Here is a 15707-nt window from a genome sequence, read left to right as displayed (position 1 = left end):
TTCCGATATATTTTACGCAGTGCAGTTATCGACCAAAAACACACAAGGGGAGGCGTGACACCAGTGGCGCCGTAAGGACGGTTCTAAGGGCCTGTGATTGACAGGGGCCGTAAAAAATGATTAGCACGTAGGGTCTCTTTTTTCAATATTAAATTATTAACCTATCATCACTAAAATAATATTTTATTTGTATTGTATCTTTTTTTTTTTTTTTTTTTTGCTTTGGCCAAAAAGTGAACGTCCAGAGACACTGTACTGGCCAACCCCTCCCCTTTTTACATGGGGTGGTTCGATCCCGCCCCCGAACCAGGCGTGAACGGTTCTTGGTAGCAGTGCACTGCGAGGGAGGAGCATCACGTCTCAGCTTCCTGAAGAAAAATCTGCCCCTGATTTTATTATTTTGTTTGTTGTATCATTCTATAGGGGATAATGTTCATTTATTTTAATTGACTAGTTTATCATATATCAAAGTGATATTTATTTAAAGTTATTCACTAATGTTCATTTTCTATTCGAGACTTTCACCATTAAAATGACATTTAGACTGTAAGAGAAGGCCTTTAAGCACATTTCTTTTAGAGGGTATATCAGCATCGTCAAATAGGTGGGTGTGATATGTTTTCATGGGGCCTCAAATCCCCGGCGGCACCCCTGGTCACTACCACTGCCCCTGCCGTAGCTTTCACATTTGCATAACTCATCCAGGGACGGTTGGCTCCTCGCTCGCGGCAGACAAACACGCAGAGTTCTACGGTGTTCTTATTTTTGTTTTTTTGTTTTTTTTTCACAGTATCAACTAGATAAAGATAATCTTTGACCCAATCGACGTTTAATTGGCCGTTTTCCCAAGGCCATGTAAATAAGCAGTTGCGCCGCAGCTGCCGAAACACAGCCACGAGCTCGAGGTGACGCGCCCCGCCGCTCCTGCCCAACCCGCCCTCCATCTCCCTTTCCTTTCGTTTTCATTATTTATTTATTTTTAACTCCAAAAAGAACTCCAGAGGCGGCGGCCGCACTCCAAACCACTACATCATCCCGAGGGAAATCGATGGCCCCTGTGCCGCCGGTATTGATGGCCTCCGATTTAGAATCTAAACAGGGCGCCGGAAAGATCGATGGGGAATTTATCTCGGCCTGTGTCGCCGCGCCGCGTTTTTCCCCCGGCGAGGTGGAGCCCCATCGACGTCGGCGTGGAGCTCGGATCTGCCGGAGTCGGCGATGGAGACGGAATGCTGACCGGAAGCTCGAAGGTCGGAATGAACTCAACGGGCTTTTTGATGTGAAAATGGAAACCGGGGGGCAGCGTCTCATTCAGTGAACCACAATGTACGAGAAACGGAGAAGAAATAATTATTTTGTTCCTTTTTTTTTTTTTCCAACCGAACTTTATGTGAAAACTTTAGAACGCCCAAAAAAATATGGAAATGTGAAAATGAATCGATTTTTTCGAACCTCGTCCGCAAGTCACGCTTCTATCGGGTGTTTCCCGTTTTCCTGCTTCGAAATCTGCCTCCCAAAAAATATATATATATATATGAAATCCGCCTCCCGACAGGAAGTCGGACAGATGAACCGATCGGCGTGTTTGACGCGCAGGACGGGTGTGCTCCCCGCCTCCTCTGCGACCTGCGGTTTCCCAAAACCCCCTTCGCCACATCAAGTATGCGATTTTCTTTAACAACATAATGTTACGGATTACCACTTTAAAGGTCATGCAATACTTTTTAGCTTGAATGAATACATACATGACACATAAATATGCATAGATACATAGACCAATCTACACATTAAGATGCCATTTACTGTATCAGCCTTGTTTATTTTTTAACCCTAACCCAAATTTGTGGCGTCGGCTGCCACAGTCTTCCGATATTCGATACCATCGATGCAATCAGATCAATACCGTACAAGTATTGAATTTCAATACCCTAGCCCCGGTGTGAGCATGCAGCAGCTCGAAACAGGATTTTAGTGACAGAGACGTCCACTACACATCGTACCTATCACAGCAATCATCTCAAGTATGTCATCATTTACTGTGATTACGGTTACCATGGTGATACAATAGAAATTTGCTTGAAAGTGTGTGTGTGTGTGTGTGTGTGTGTGTGTGTGTGTGTGTGTGTGTGTGTGTGCGCGCGCGCGTGTGCGTGTGCGCGCGCATAGAATTGATCGGTGCTTTATTTATCCCTGGGGGTCAATTGCGGTCTGAACATAAAAGGCACATCGTAATTAAGACGATAAAATAGTATTTCCTAATAATACTTATTATTGTGAAAGGAAATACAAATTAAAAATGAATGGAAAATACAGCAGCGGAACAGAGCACGTTTGAGAGGCTTCATCTCCTGCTTCATGACCTTGTGAGTCTGGTGCCTGAGCTAATGGGATAAGAGGGGATGGATGGTGGATAACGTCATTCATCTCCGTCGGGGGAAGCTCAGTCGCCACCGTGTTACAAAGTCCGTCGGTGCGGTCAAAAGAGCATCCCATCATAACGTGATTTACCCGCAGGATGAAGTCCTGACCAGGATGATGTTGAGAGCCCATCGTGTCCACACCGGCAAGCACCGCGTTAGTGTTGAGTGAAGCCAGTGACGGAGACGCAGAGCAATGCTGCTGGATTCTGGGGGCCGGTGGGGGGCCGGTGGGGGGCCGCTAGGGGGTCGGTGACTGTACCTCGTTTTTAACAGCGAACACACACGTTTGGGTCGATATAAGTTCAGTACAGCGAAAAAACATGTTTGTTTTACGTCTTGTTTTGTTCGTCTTTGCTGGTTTTTACGGGTTTTGTCTTTTTTCTTTTTTGTCTTTTTGATTTGTTTGTCGTCGTCATCTGTCACTTTTTATGTTATTGTCTGGCCACATGTAATGTCGTCTTGTCTTGGAAGACTAACCGGTTGTCACGGCGATTATAATAATCATCTAGCCAGTGAAGAGTTGTCGTTGAAGGTGCATTGTTCATTGGTAATTAGTTTTTGGTTTATTTTATGTTGCCACATTTTTATTGGTTGTTGATTGTTTTAGCTTTTTTTTGATTGCCAAATCTTTCTATCCTCCTGGTCCTTTTTAAGTTTGTGTCATTCCAAATGTCCATAATTTTTTTCTCTCTCTCTTCTATTTTTATTGTTCTCACTTTATTATTGTTATCAGTGGTGTCGCTAGGGGTGGTTTTTATGAATAGCCCCCGCATTAAATGACTCTGTTTACTTATGGAACAAAACAAGCACCGTGTGTAGTGGGGACAACCCCCCCCCCCCCCCCAGCAACACCCCTGATTATTATTATGATTATTATTATGATTATTATTTGAGCTTCTGTGACACTGCACTTTACCTCTGGGGATTAGTATGTGTATGTGGTATCTGTAGATAGGTGGATGGATTTTTTCAGTGTCTCTTTCAACTTCCACATAAACCTTTCCCCCTCCCCCTCCTCCTGCCCCCCCACCCCCAGGTTCCTGACCTACTGCTACCTGCTGTCGTTCAACGCCTGGCTGCTGCTGGCCCCCGTGGTGCTGTGCTACGACTGGCAGGTGGGCAGCATCCCCCTGGTGGAGTCCCTGGGCGACGCCCGCAACGGCGCCACCCTGCTGCTGGCCGTGACCATGCTGGCCCTCTGTCTGCACTGCGCCTCCTCGCTGCAGGTGAGAGTGCCCCCTGGTGGGCGGAGGACTGGGGTTGGCGGGTGGGTTACGTGTGCATGCATGTCTGTGTTGATATGTGCATATACTGTATATGTATATGGCTATGTTTGTGTGTGTTGACGGCTTTCTGTGTGTGAGAAGATGTAAGGTTGCAAGCCAAACTAAATATTATAACTTCAAAAGCAGAAGTTGTAAAAATAGATTTTTTATTTAATAGATGCTCTGGAGCATCTCCAATATTACAAATATAGAACAGTTTTTTTTTTTACTTAACTGGGTTTACATTTTTTATGTTTTTAACAACAATAATATTTAGCGCTGAATATTCACTGTTTTGTTTGTAGTTCATTTGTTTCCAATGTTTTCTAAAATTAAATGGGCGGTGTGTGTGTGTGTGTGTGTGTGTGTGTGTGTGTGTGTGTGTGTGTGTGTGTGTGTGTGTGTGTGTGTGTGTGTGTGTGTGTGTGTGTGTCTTGCAACGACGGAGCTGCAATGTGGGCGTGGTTGTATAACTTGTGGAGGCAAATAAACCAGTACAATATAAACAGCAGTTCTTGTAAAGTTAAAAAATAATGTTCCTGGTGCACTTCTAAACCAAAGAATAGTCACCAATACCACTAGTATATACAAGACTGTAGAAACTATTACTATTTTAGAGAGAGGATTTATAAAAACATTTTTATTTAGCACATGTGCTATCTAGCGGTTCCAGTGGCACAAGCACAACAAGCTGGGTGACAATTCAATGAACACAGCAATAAATAAACAGAGAGGGGGATGTGTCTGCCAGCGTCCTGTTATGATGGTCGTTATGTAGATGAACAATGGACAGGCAGTGGAGGACAGGGCAGCTCGCTCTCTGACAGCCTCTCTGCTCATTACACCGCACCGACAAGTAATGGAATACCGGAGCCGTTAGGGTGGTGTGTGTGTGAGTGGTGTGTGTGTGTGTGTGTCTGACACTGAGAAGTAAAATTTTTATTTTCTGATATTTGACGCATTTATTAGCCTTGAACTGTGTTAGGAGGATTTATACGTGTTGGCCTGGTGAGAGTATTTACTGTGTGTGTGTGTGTGTGTGTGTGTGTCTGTGTGTGTGTGTGTGTGTGCGTGTGTGTGTGGACTGTGAGCCTGACTATGATGAGCATGAGGATAATGGTGATGATTATGACACCAGTAATGTCAATGATAGCCACAATTATTTTGTTGTAAACACACTCTGAGGGAGGCAGAATTTAATGAGGAGCCCAGGCACAACAATACACACACACAAACTCTACACTCTGCATCATCACACTTTGTTTCTCTTCCACTGTCCCATACACCCTCACATTGGGCCTCATTCATGAACAGCGCACCGCACAGACTTGTGCTTGAATCTTGCGTATGTCAGCAAAAATTTGGCATTCAACAAATCTTCTTACTTTAATTTGGTCTTACTTAAGAAGAAAATGTAGAACTTCCTCAGACCATGTGTGCAATGCGCAACTGGTAAACTGGGGAGAAAACGGCCTCTACCGGCTCGGTCACTGCAGTGCAAACCCGGCAGCCGCAGCGGACATGGGCGGTGGAGTTGGGTTTACCTTGGTTTACCTCTGTGCCCGAACCAGGAAGTTCCTTCTGTGTAAGAAACGAGTCGCGAGCACGAGGCCGTCCACTTAGAACGGTTCCGATCTTCTCAATGTACGCTCTTTAAGAACAACTGTGGCCGGTAAACCTGCGTCTTGGGTCCGGTGCTGATGTTGCGAGTCCCGCTCTTTTGCACAAAGTACGAACAGTTGGACTCATTCAGGAACACACGCGTAGAAATGTCATGCACATTTCATGCGGTCGTTGGTATAAATATGATGATGTTCATTTGACCTTTCACCTCCTCCTACACCTCCAACCTCCTACCCCGCTTTTCCAATTCTGCCTACAGTATGTAGTCACGGGGTACTTCAGTCCGTCTCCACTTAACCTCGTCCTTGATCCCGGGTTGAGATTGAGGTGACCGCTAAACAGAGTCCTCCTCAGAGACGCTGAACATTCATCAGTATCTGTACTTGCTTGCAGAGACGGTACCATCGTATCTCCCGCCGGTGTCTGGCTGGTTCCGCTGGGTCGTGCAGCACTCAAATCTGCATGGGATGGAGTGCATTGTCCCCAGCTGAACGTGATCGTTTCTAACATCCACTGCAGATAAGGAACGCTTACAGTACAGTCACCTGTTTTGATAGCTGGTACCATGGGATTGGTAGAACATCCCTATTTTGTATGCTTCATTAATCCCTCTGGGGGAAAGTAGTTCTCTGCATTCGACCCATACTAGTGTCTTGCGTGTCTAGGAGCAGTGGGCTGCTACGTAGCGACGCCCGGGTATAAAAAGTGGGGGAAACCCAGTGAACACGGGGAGAGACCACGCAGAAAAGCCCCTGTGGAGCTGGACCGATTTTAACCCAGAACCACGGAGCCACCGTGCCACAGCCCCCTTTAAACCAAACTCTCAGCAGAGGTAAATGGTTCTTCACGGGATATAACCATGTGGGATTATCACCCGGGTCTTTGCGGGGGCCTGTAAAGCCCTTTCAGACTGTACCTGGTGTGGAGCGTTAGTTAGTCAAATAAACTTGACTTGACGGGCGGGGACAAGCTCCGGGAAGACAGAGTGCTGACAGGGAGCGACAATGAGGTCAGGAGCAGAACTAATGAGGAGGAGGAGGTGAGAGGAGAAGACTGCAGGGAAGGAGTGGAGGAGGAGGGGGAGGAGAGGGGTCATAGGCAGGTGGCTGACATTGTCATGTACTGTCATCTCTGCTGTCACCACGGAGACTGCCTCAACTGACAGAGAGAGACCAATATATAAATGTTCTGCTTTGGTTATGCTCTGCCTAATCTACGTCTCCTATTCCTATCATGTAGGAGGTTCATGACAAGCCAAAACAGGGGCTATTTATGCCAACAAGTTGACGGGCAGGTTTGGTTCTATTCGGTTCCATTTCCCCTCCTCAGCGGGCTGTTGTTGAAATGAATGCCGGGGATATCTGGGTCAATCTAGTCAGCAAAGGCAGAGTCCCAAAAAGTCCGTGCGACTGCTACCGATCGAGTGGTTTTCTAACCGAAGAGCATTCCCGTTGCCGGAGGAGACGAGAGACTAGGCTCAAATGATGCGGTCAGCGAGGCTGGACAATTGCGCCCCCTAAATGACGCCATAGAAACGCTGGCGAACGTGACGCTCCTCCGCCGCCTCCACCACAACTTCTTGGCGATGGCAGAGGTTGGCAACGCCGGTCCTGCGGTTGCTGAACTGTTCGTCCATGCAAGTGAAAACTAAAATGAAACCAGTTTGGGGATATACTGTAAGTTTGGCTTCTTCTGATCTTAAAATCACAGGGAAGGTGGCGATCGTCAACGAATATGAATAAAGGTGGAAAAGGCAAAACAAAGCGGGGTTAATGGGTTGCATCGCAGCACGACGGAGGAAAAGTGCCGTTACTGTCTCAGGATTCAATTCAGTGACGCTTAACGAATCCGACTTCCTGGTCTGCTCATGACTACCACGTTCTGAGCAGCGTCGTTGTGGCAGTTCCCCTGCCACATGCCAGCCGAGTGGCTTTTTTAGGGCCCTCCGGCCCAGACACAGGCAATGGTGTTGAAACACAAATTTATTGAAGAGAGTGGGCAAGAATGAACAAGCCTGGAGCCTGGACACACTACATCACGTGTGTGTGTGTGTGTGTGTGTGTGTGTGTGTGTGTGTGTGTGTGTGTGTGTGTGTGTGTGTGTGTGTGTGTGTGTGTGTGTGTGTGTGTGTGTGTGTGTGTGTGTCGGGATGGGTGATTTAACCTGTGCTCGTTGATTGCTCTGACGAGCAACAGGCATACAGCCACCCTGATCCTGGGCTCAATTAACTAGACCATGTGTGGCTGTTTAAATCACACTACACTCATATCAAGTTTTGTTTAGAACTCTATCATTAAAAGAACTACGTTTTAGAACATGGTTAGTGGTACAAGAGCATTGACTGGTGTAAAAGAAACCATTACCTTGCATTTTTCCTTTTGAATTGCTGAGGCAGGCGTTTCGAGCATAATATGCTATGCATATTTAGCAATCATTCTAAAGTAATTGGCACTTTCCTAGGCTTGTTCTGGTTATGTAAATTCAACAACATTCACTTAACACTGGCAAGTAAATGGGGATGGCCAAGCCAGGTTTATTAAAAGCCAATCACAAGGGCTGCTTCAAAGGGCTTTATATAAACACACTAATATGAACGGACGTCCAAATGAGATGAAGTCTTGATACCTCGCAGGCTTCCTGCTTGGCTTTGGCTGGAAGGCAGACAATAGACGGATGAACTGAGCGGAACCCGATCAACAGGCGACAGATTTCTTGGGTCTAATCACGGCAAACGAGACAGCGAGGAGGCAGATTAATTAATTAGGACCAATTAGGAGCCTGCGTGTCGACATAAACACAAGCGGGGGGGTTGCGCTCTGGAAGCAGGAGCCGGGGATGGCGCGGGCTCCGTGAAAACTTAATGGGCTTAGATGAGGCTTTTATCCTGGAGAAAATGAACTCTGCCTTTCTCCACTGATCGCCTTAATTGCTTTCCGGTCACATAGATCTGTGTTAATCTTTAAGGCAGATTGGTTATGGCTGTTTGCGTGTGCGTGCGCAATGCGTGTCTACATGTTTGCGTGTGAATCATCTGAATGTCAGAAGTGGGCCATGAATAATGGATGTGTCTCTGCTGTGCCGTTTGAGGGCGTCGCATTGAAACGCATCTATTGGAAAGCTGAAATCCGAGTTGGTCTCCGCCGTGGTCCCCGTCTCGTCCACATTCTCCTTTTCTTGCTTTTTTTCTGCCTCCTCCAGTTTCTTACCATTCGGTTTGGTGTTTCTCGACCGTCCCCTTTCCCCCCCCTCGGGGGGGATGTCCCCCCTCATGCATGCACCCATTCGCTCATCCGTTCGTTCAATTAGCAGTAAAACATATTGTCGTATTCATCCAGATAGAACAAATATAAGAGGACTGAAGGTAGAAATAACAATAAGTCACACAGCACGTGTACGGGTAAGACCACGGTTTCCAACCTGGGGAGCCAACAACCGCAAGAGTGTCCCCTTTGGACGATTTGAGGCAGATGTTTTCCTGATGTTCAATATTATTTGTTAAACAAATCCTCACGATCAGTTCAAATACATGTCCTTATGCATAAATATATATCCATGACTTTATCATGGTATTTATTGTACTCCCTAAAAACCTTGCTCTCTCTACTGTGAAAATGGAACCAACTCGGGCAACAACGACCTTCGGCTGCAGATAAATAGAAGAGTTATGGCTTTTAAATAGGGAGGGGGGCTCAAAAGGTTGAATCGTGTTTGATTTAACGTGTCTCTCTTTGGGTGAAGGCAAACTTTCCCTGATAGGGTTTAATTTGAGGTGTTTTTTGGGGGGGAAAAAAAGTTTTCTATTTGATCATGTCCGTTCATCGGCAAAATGAGTTTGAGACTTATAGGGGTGACTTGAAATGGTCACGGTTTCAATTGGATTTTATTTAAAAAAGATTTTCACCCACACACTTAGATCGTTCCAAAGTGCCCGTCAGTGAAACTTGAGCTGGGAATGGAGTTGGCACTTCCAGGGCGATCCAGAGGAATATTTGAATATAACTGAAATTTACAAGCCGCTGTTGTTCTCAAATAAACAAGCCTGTATTAAAGTGTGGGAAAACATTGACATTTAAAAAAAAGATAAACATGAATTAATAGATAAACTATAATAATTTTGCAGCAGTTCCCAGCAGGACCCCTAGGGGCCCACGGAGGTTACAGGTCGGCATTCCCCAAAGGACATTGCTTTGTCCTTCCCTCTCCCAGAAGCAGGACAGCAGGGAGGTGCTGGTTGGAGTCCTGTTCCTGGTCTTCCCCTTCATCCCAGCCAGTAACCTCTTCTTCAGAGTGGGCTTCGTGGTGGCGGAGAGGGTCCTCTATATGCCCAGGTGAGTGTGTGTGGGGTGTCCTGGTCCTGGTCCCATCTTTTCTTAAAAAATGGACTGCTGCTATCACAGAAGCAAATCCTCAACTCACGGCTGGATCCCATCTGACCTTTGACCTCCTTTCTTATCTGAACTGCTTTTGTGAATTCCAAATCGCCATCGGCCACCGATTGTTTGAGCCCGTATCCATAGCAACGTATAGTCATTTTATTCTCTTTAGTCCCCATTTGTAAACTTCTGGGGAGTCATTTCAAGAAAATCCATTGAATTAATGAAAAGATAATTCAAATTCAAAGATAATTCAAATTGTATTACATGAAAAATATTTCTTGAGCTGTCCATTAATATTTTTTATTTGTGTTCATATTTTTCATTAACTTAGCGTCCGTACCCTTACTTTCCCTTACTTGTACTGTACTTAATTCTATTAATAATTAATAAAGCATTATGTATTATAGTATATGATAATAAACTGTATGTTAACAATAGTATAATCACTATGAATCACTACTACTACTACTGATGATGATATTTACCACATTAGTAAAGCACTATGTTATCTTAAGCAATGTGATTTTCAAATTAAGATTTAACTATTTATTATGGATACACCATACAGAGGGTGTGTGTGTGTGTGTGTGTGTGTGTGTGTGTGTGTGTGTGTGTGTGTGTGTGTGTGTGTGTGTGTGTGTGTCCTTCAATGTTCCTTCCATCATTCCTTCCTTCCTTCCAGCCTTACTTCCTTCATTCCTTTTCTCTCGTTCCTTCCTTCCTCCCATCGTTCTTTTCTCCGTTCCTTCCATCATTCCTTCCTTCCATCCTTACTTCCTTCCCTCTCGTTCCCACCTTCCTCCCGTTGTTCTTTTCCCCCTTCCTTCCTTCAATGTTCCTTAGATCATCCCTTCCTTCCTTCCATCTTTACTTCCTTCCCTCTCGTTCCTTCCTACCTCCCATCGTTCTTTCCTCCCTTCCTTCGACCTTTCTCTCATCCTGACATTGTTCCCCCCTTCCTTCTCTCTCCATTGTTCCTTTCACTTCTGCACTGCCTGCTCCTTTCCTCACTTCCTTCCTCAGTCCATCCCGCCTCCTTGCCTCTGAATTCATCCCGTCCTGGCGCTGCTGTGACAGCGCTTGGCTCCGTGCAGGCTGGCGGCAGGATTAGCTGTGATTCCTGGGGGACGGAGAGTTTCATTCCGCCCCCAAACCGCTCTGTCCTGCCCGGTAACCCAGGACAGCGCGGCACGGCTCAGATTAGCACCAGCGTTAGAGCCGCGCCGACGGCTCTAACGCTGCGCCATGAAAGCAACATCTTCAACATGTGGTTGTTGTATGTTACCCCATGTATACTGGTTGTACAAAGCGTTCTATTTGATTGTAGTTGATTAGATATGTAGGTTCTTAAAAATTTAAATCAGTGTACACTAGCCTCCAGAATGTCTCATTCCAGAACGTCTCCGTTTAGTGCACTACATCCCAGAACGTCTCCTTTTTAGTGCACTACATTCCAGAATGTCTCCTTTTTAGGAAACTACATTCCAGAACGTCTCCTTTTTAGGACACTACATTCCAGAATGTCTCCTTTTTAGGAAACTACATTCCAGAACGTCTCCTTTTTAGGACACAACATTCCAGAATGTCTCCTTTTTAGGACACTACATTCCAGAACGTCTCCTTTTTAGGAAACTACATTCCAGAACGTCTCCTTTTAGTGCACTACATTCCAGAACGTCTCCTTTAAGTGCACTACATTCCAGAATGTCTCCTTTTTAGGACACTACATTCCAGAACGTCTCCTTTGTGGTGCACTACATTCCAGAACGTCTCCTTTTAGGACACCACATTCCAGAACGTCTCTATTTAGTGCACTACATTCCAGAACGCCTCTATTTAGTGCACTACATTCCAGAACCTCTCCTTTTAGTGCACTACATTCCAGAATGTCTCCTTTTTAGGACACTACATTCCAGAATGTCTCCTTTTTAGTGCACTACATTCCAGAACGTCTCCTTTTAGGACACTACATTCCAGAACGTCTCCTTTTAGTGCACTACATTCCAGAACATCTCCTTTTAGTGCACTACATTCCAGAACGTCTCCTTTTAGTGCACTACATTCCAGAACGTCTCCTTTTAGTGCACTACATTCCAGAACGTCTCCTTTTAGTGCACTACATTCCAGAACGTCTCCTTTTTAGTGCACTACATTCCAGAATGTCTCCTTTTAGGACACCACATTCCAGAACGTCTCCTTTTAGTGCACTACATTCCAGAACGCCTCTATTTAGTGCACTACATTCCAGAACCTCTCATTTTAGTGCACTACATTCCAGAACGTCTCCTTTTAGTGCACTACATTCCAGAACGTCTCCTTTTTAGGACACTACATTCCAGAACGTCTCCTTTGTGGTGCACTACATTCCAGAACGTCTCCTTTTAGGACATCACATTCCAGAACGTCTCCATTTAGTGCACTACATTCCAGAACGTCTCCTTTTAGTGCACTACATTCCAGAACGTCTCCTTTTTAGTGCACTCCATCCCAGAACGTCTCCTTTTTGTGCACTACATTCCAGAACGTCTCCTTTTTGTGCACTACATTCCAGAACGTCTCCTTTTTAGTGCACTCCATCCCAGAACGTCTCCTTTTTAGTGCACTCCATCCCAGAACGTCTCCTTTTTGTGCACTACATTCCAGAACGTCTCCTTTTTAGTGCACTCCATCCCAGAACGTCTCCTTTTTAGTGCACTACATTCCAGAACGTCTCCTTTTTAGTGCACTACATTCTAGAACGTCTCATTTTTCGTGCACTACATTCTAGAACGTCTCCTTTTTAGTGCACTACATTCCAGAACGTCTCCTTTTTAGGACACAACATTCCAGAACGTCTCCTTTTTAGTGCACTACATTCCAGAATGTCTCCTTTTTAGGACCCTACATTCCAGAACATCTCCTTTTAGTGCACTACATTCCAGAACGTCTCCTTTTTAGGACACTACATTCCAGAACGTCTCCTTTTTAGTGCACTACATTCCAGACATTCTACATTCTCCCACGCTAATTCGGTATCTTGAGTATAGCTCCCAATACAAAAGTCTAAAAGCCAGATCCAGATCAAACATGTCAGATTTGTTTTTCACAGTGACTTCTATTTATTTTTATTCTTATTATTTTTATTTATTTATTTATTTTTCTATACAAATGGGAGGATGGCAGATATTTCCAATGGCCACCAAACAGCTTTTAATGTCAGTACGCTCTATTTACCACCAACTGCTCTTTTTTCTGTCTGTCCATCGATCTTCCTCTCCCTCTGGGGTGTTGTGGAAACCTTAGCAAGTGGAAAGAATTACACACACACACACACACACACACACACACACACACACACACACACACACACACACACACACACACACACTCTCACTCAAGTCCGATGGGTGTATAGGTGTTTGTGTATGTGTGTCAGGAAGTGCATGTCTATTTCTTGAAGGGTGTTGATAAGACATTGTTTACCTCAAAGTCCCGGCTCAGTGTTTTGGGACCTATGTCTCCATGACAACCAAGGGTGAACAACCTTGGGGGGGGGGGGTGTGTGTGTGTGTGTGTGTGTGTGTGTGTGTGTGTGTGTGTGTGTGCATTTTGCATAAAATGTCTTGAATAGTAAGTAAGTAAAAAAATTTTTGTATAGCACCTTTCCAACAATAAATGCAACTCAAAGTGCTGTACAACAGCGCATTAGAAAGTAAAAGATTTAACCAATAATGAAACTCAAAAACATTTATCAGAGAATAAAAGATTAAAATTAAGCCATTAATCATATACAATCAAGCCATTAACCATAAGAATTAGAAGAAGAATTTGAATAGTCGAATTCAAGTCTCAATAAATACTGTAGATACTTTATTCATCCCTGGAGGGAAATTATTTTTGTCTCATCAGCTCACGTCAAAAAATAGGCGATGATAATAAAGCAGTAGAATAAAAATAAAGAAAAGGCAAAATATGGAAACATTTTGAAAATAGACAGTTAAACTAACATGTAATTGTACACAATGAAGAATACGTCATTATGCACAAAACCTAATTATAAAAGACAAACACAACATAAAAATGACCGGATAATTTTTTTCTAAAGTGTATTAATCTCCTCCATCCCTCTCTCCTCACCTCTGCAATCCTCCCCATCTCCTCCGCCCCCCCATCTTCTCTCTCCCCCCTCCTCCCAGTATGGGGTACTGCATCCTGGTGGCCCACGGCCTGGGTCGGCTGTGTTCCGTGGTGGGCCGCTGGGGGGCGACGGCGCTCAGTGTCTCCATGCTGCTGCTGCTGCTGCTCTTCTCCATCAAGACGGTCCAGCAGAACCACATCTGGCTGTCCAGGGAGGCCCTGTTCCGGTGGGTGCTCTCCACCTGCCTGGATCAATCAAGAGTTCACGCTAGGACTGCTACCTTACCGGCCCGTGTACCCATGTTCAAGAGAAAGGGCGGTGTGCAGAGCTGTGGAAACTACAGAGGTGTAAAGTAGTAGTAGTAGTAGTCGAGGCTGGTCTCAGAGGGGAGGTGGTGTTGAGTGAGCAGCAGTGCGGTGTCGCGCCAGGGAACGACACTGCAGATGGGATGTTGGCGGAGGTCAAGAAGGAGTGCATTGTGTCTTTGTGGATTTAGAGAATGCACATGTGTGGTATTGTACGTGGAAGTTGGGAATCGCAGAGAAGTATAAGAGCGGTGCAGGATATGCATCAGGGCGGATGGGTTCAAGGTGGAGGTGGGATTACATCGAGGTTCCCCCTTTCTTGTTTGAGATGGTGATGGACTGGGCTCTGTGGACTCTGTGGACGTTGTGATCTCAAGTGAGATTCGGGAGAAGCTTGAGGAGAGCCTGGAGGGGTGGAGCAGGTTGAGGAATGAAAGTCGGTGGGAGCAAAACGGAATGCGTGCTCATGAATGAGAGGGAGGACAGCGGAACGAGTGAGGATGCAAGGAGCAGAGGTTGCAAAGGTGGACGAGTTAAAATACTTGCGCTCAACTGTCCAAAGTGACGGAGAGTGCAGAAGAGGTGGAGAAGGAGTGGTTTACGGCAGAAGGGTCCAAGCAAGCTTTACTGAATGCGACAGCGCCCCCCAGTGGACACGTAACGTTAAAATCACCATAACAGACTATATATTGATATTGTGGGATTATTATTTTTTTTTGTTTACCGGTGAAATATGAAGTATGATTTTATAATGACAAAACTGAAGATTGATGGGAGTGGTACTGGAAGGTAAAAGATGATGAAATGTGTATTCAGCTGATGAACTCCAGCACCAAGGCAAGTTCCTTGCTCATGGACTGTGGCAGGAATACGGGTGGAGAATGAGAGAGGAAAAAGAGGCAGGAGCGGGACGGATGTCAAGTCATTCTCTCTCTCTCTCTCTCTCTCTCTCTCTCCCTCTCCCTCCTAATCACCATGAATATAAATAACAAGATTAAAACCTGGTGTGATTACATGTTCATCACACCAACGCACCATGTATCCCCGTCCGTCTGTGTAATTAGAGATGGACGGATGGATGGATTCTGCTATAGAGAGAAAGAGGGATGTGAATTGAGGTGAACAGACGGAAAGATACAAGAAGAAAACTTACATAAGGAATGCATATATGTAGATCGCTGCATTACAGTTATAACATAAACTCGAATGTTGAGCACTGGAATAAATGAGGTAATATACTAAGTGTGTTAAACGGTGAGGGGTGAAGTGAATGAAAAAATATATACATATTTCCATGTAGATTTAAGTTATTAAAGTAGAACATTTATATCATATGTGTGTATGGCTGTTGGGTGACAAAAAAATCTGATTAACTTCTTGTGAGGATTTGCTAACATTGTTATTGCCTTATTTTACCATTGTTTTTTATATGTTGGGAATTATAGCAAATATGAATCAAATTAAATCAACAAATTATACTATTTCAAAATTGTGTGTGTGTGTCCTACAATGTTCCTTCTAATGTTCGCTCTATTCTATCAAAACCTGAGAACAGCAAGTCAGAATCCAACATGGAAGCTGCATTTTATACTGAATCTGAC

General features: G+C 44.8%; 1 protein-coding gene across 2 annotated transcripts in view; it reads left to right on the top strand.

Annotated features, from left to right (window-relative positions):
- Positions 1–15707, top strand: part of tmtc1 (transmembrane O-mannosyltransferase targeting cadherins 1) — a 70400-nt gene that overhangs the window by 40949 nt on the left and 13744 nt on the right. Inside the window, exons 7-9 of one of the 2 annotated variants that reach the window (XM_080022453.1) lie at positions 3457–3646; positions 9518–9636; positions 13860–14027. In XM_080022453.1, coding sequence (XP_079878579.1) covers positions 3457–3646; positions 9518–9636; positions 13860–14027 — 477 coding nt within the window. Of the gene's footprint in view, positions 1–3456; positions 3647–9514; positions 9637–13859; positions 14028–15707 lie in introns of both variants that reach the window. The other variant, XM_080022452.1, reaches the window with a different exon arrangement.

This window comes from Zeus faber, assembly GCF_960531495.2.
Source record: "Zeus faber genome assembly, chromosome: 21".
NCBI classification, from domain to species: Eukaryota; Metazoa; Chordata; class Actinopteri; order Zeiformes; family Zeidae; genus Zeus; species Zeus faber.
Note: the sequence above shows the minus strand (reverse complement) of the source record. Positions and strands in the feature narration are given on the sequence as shown.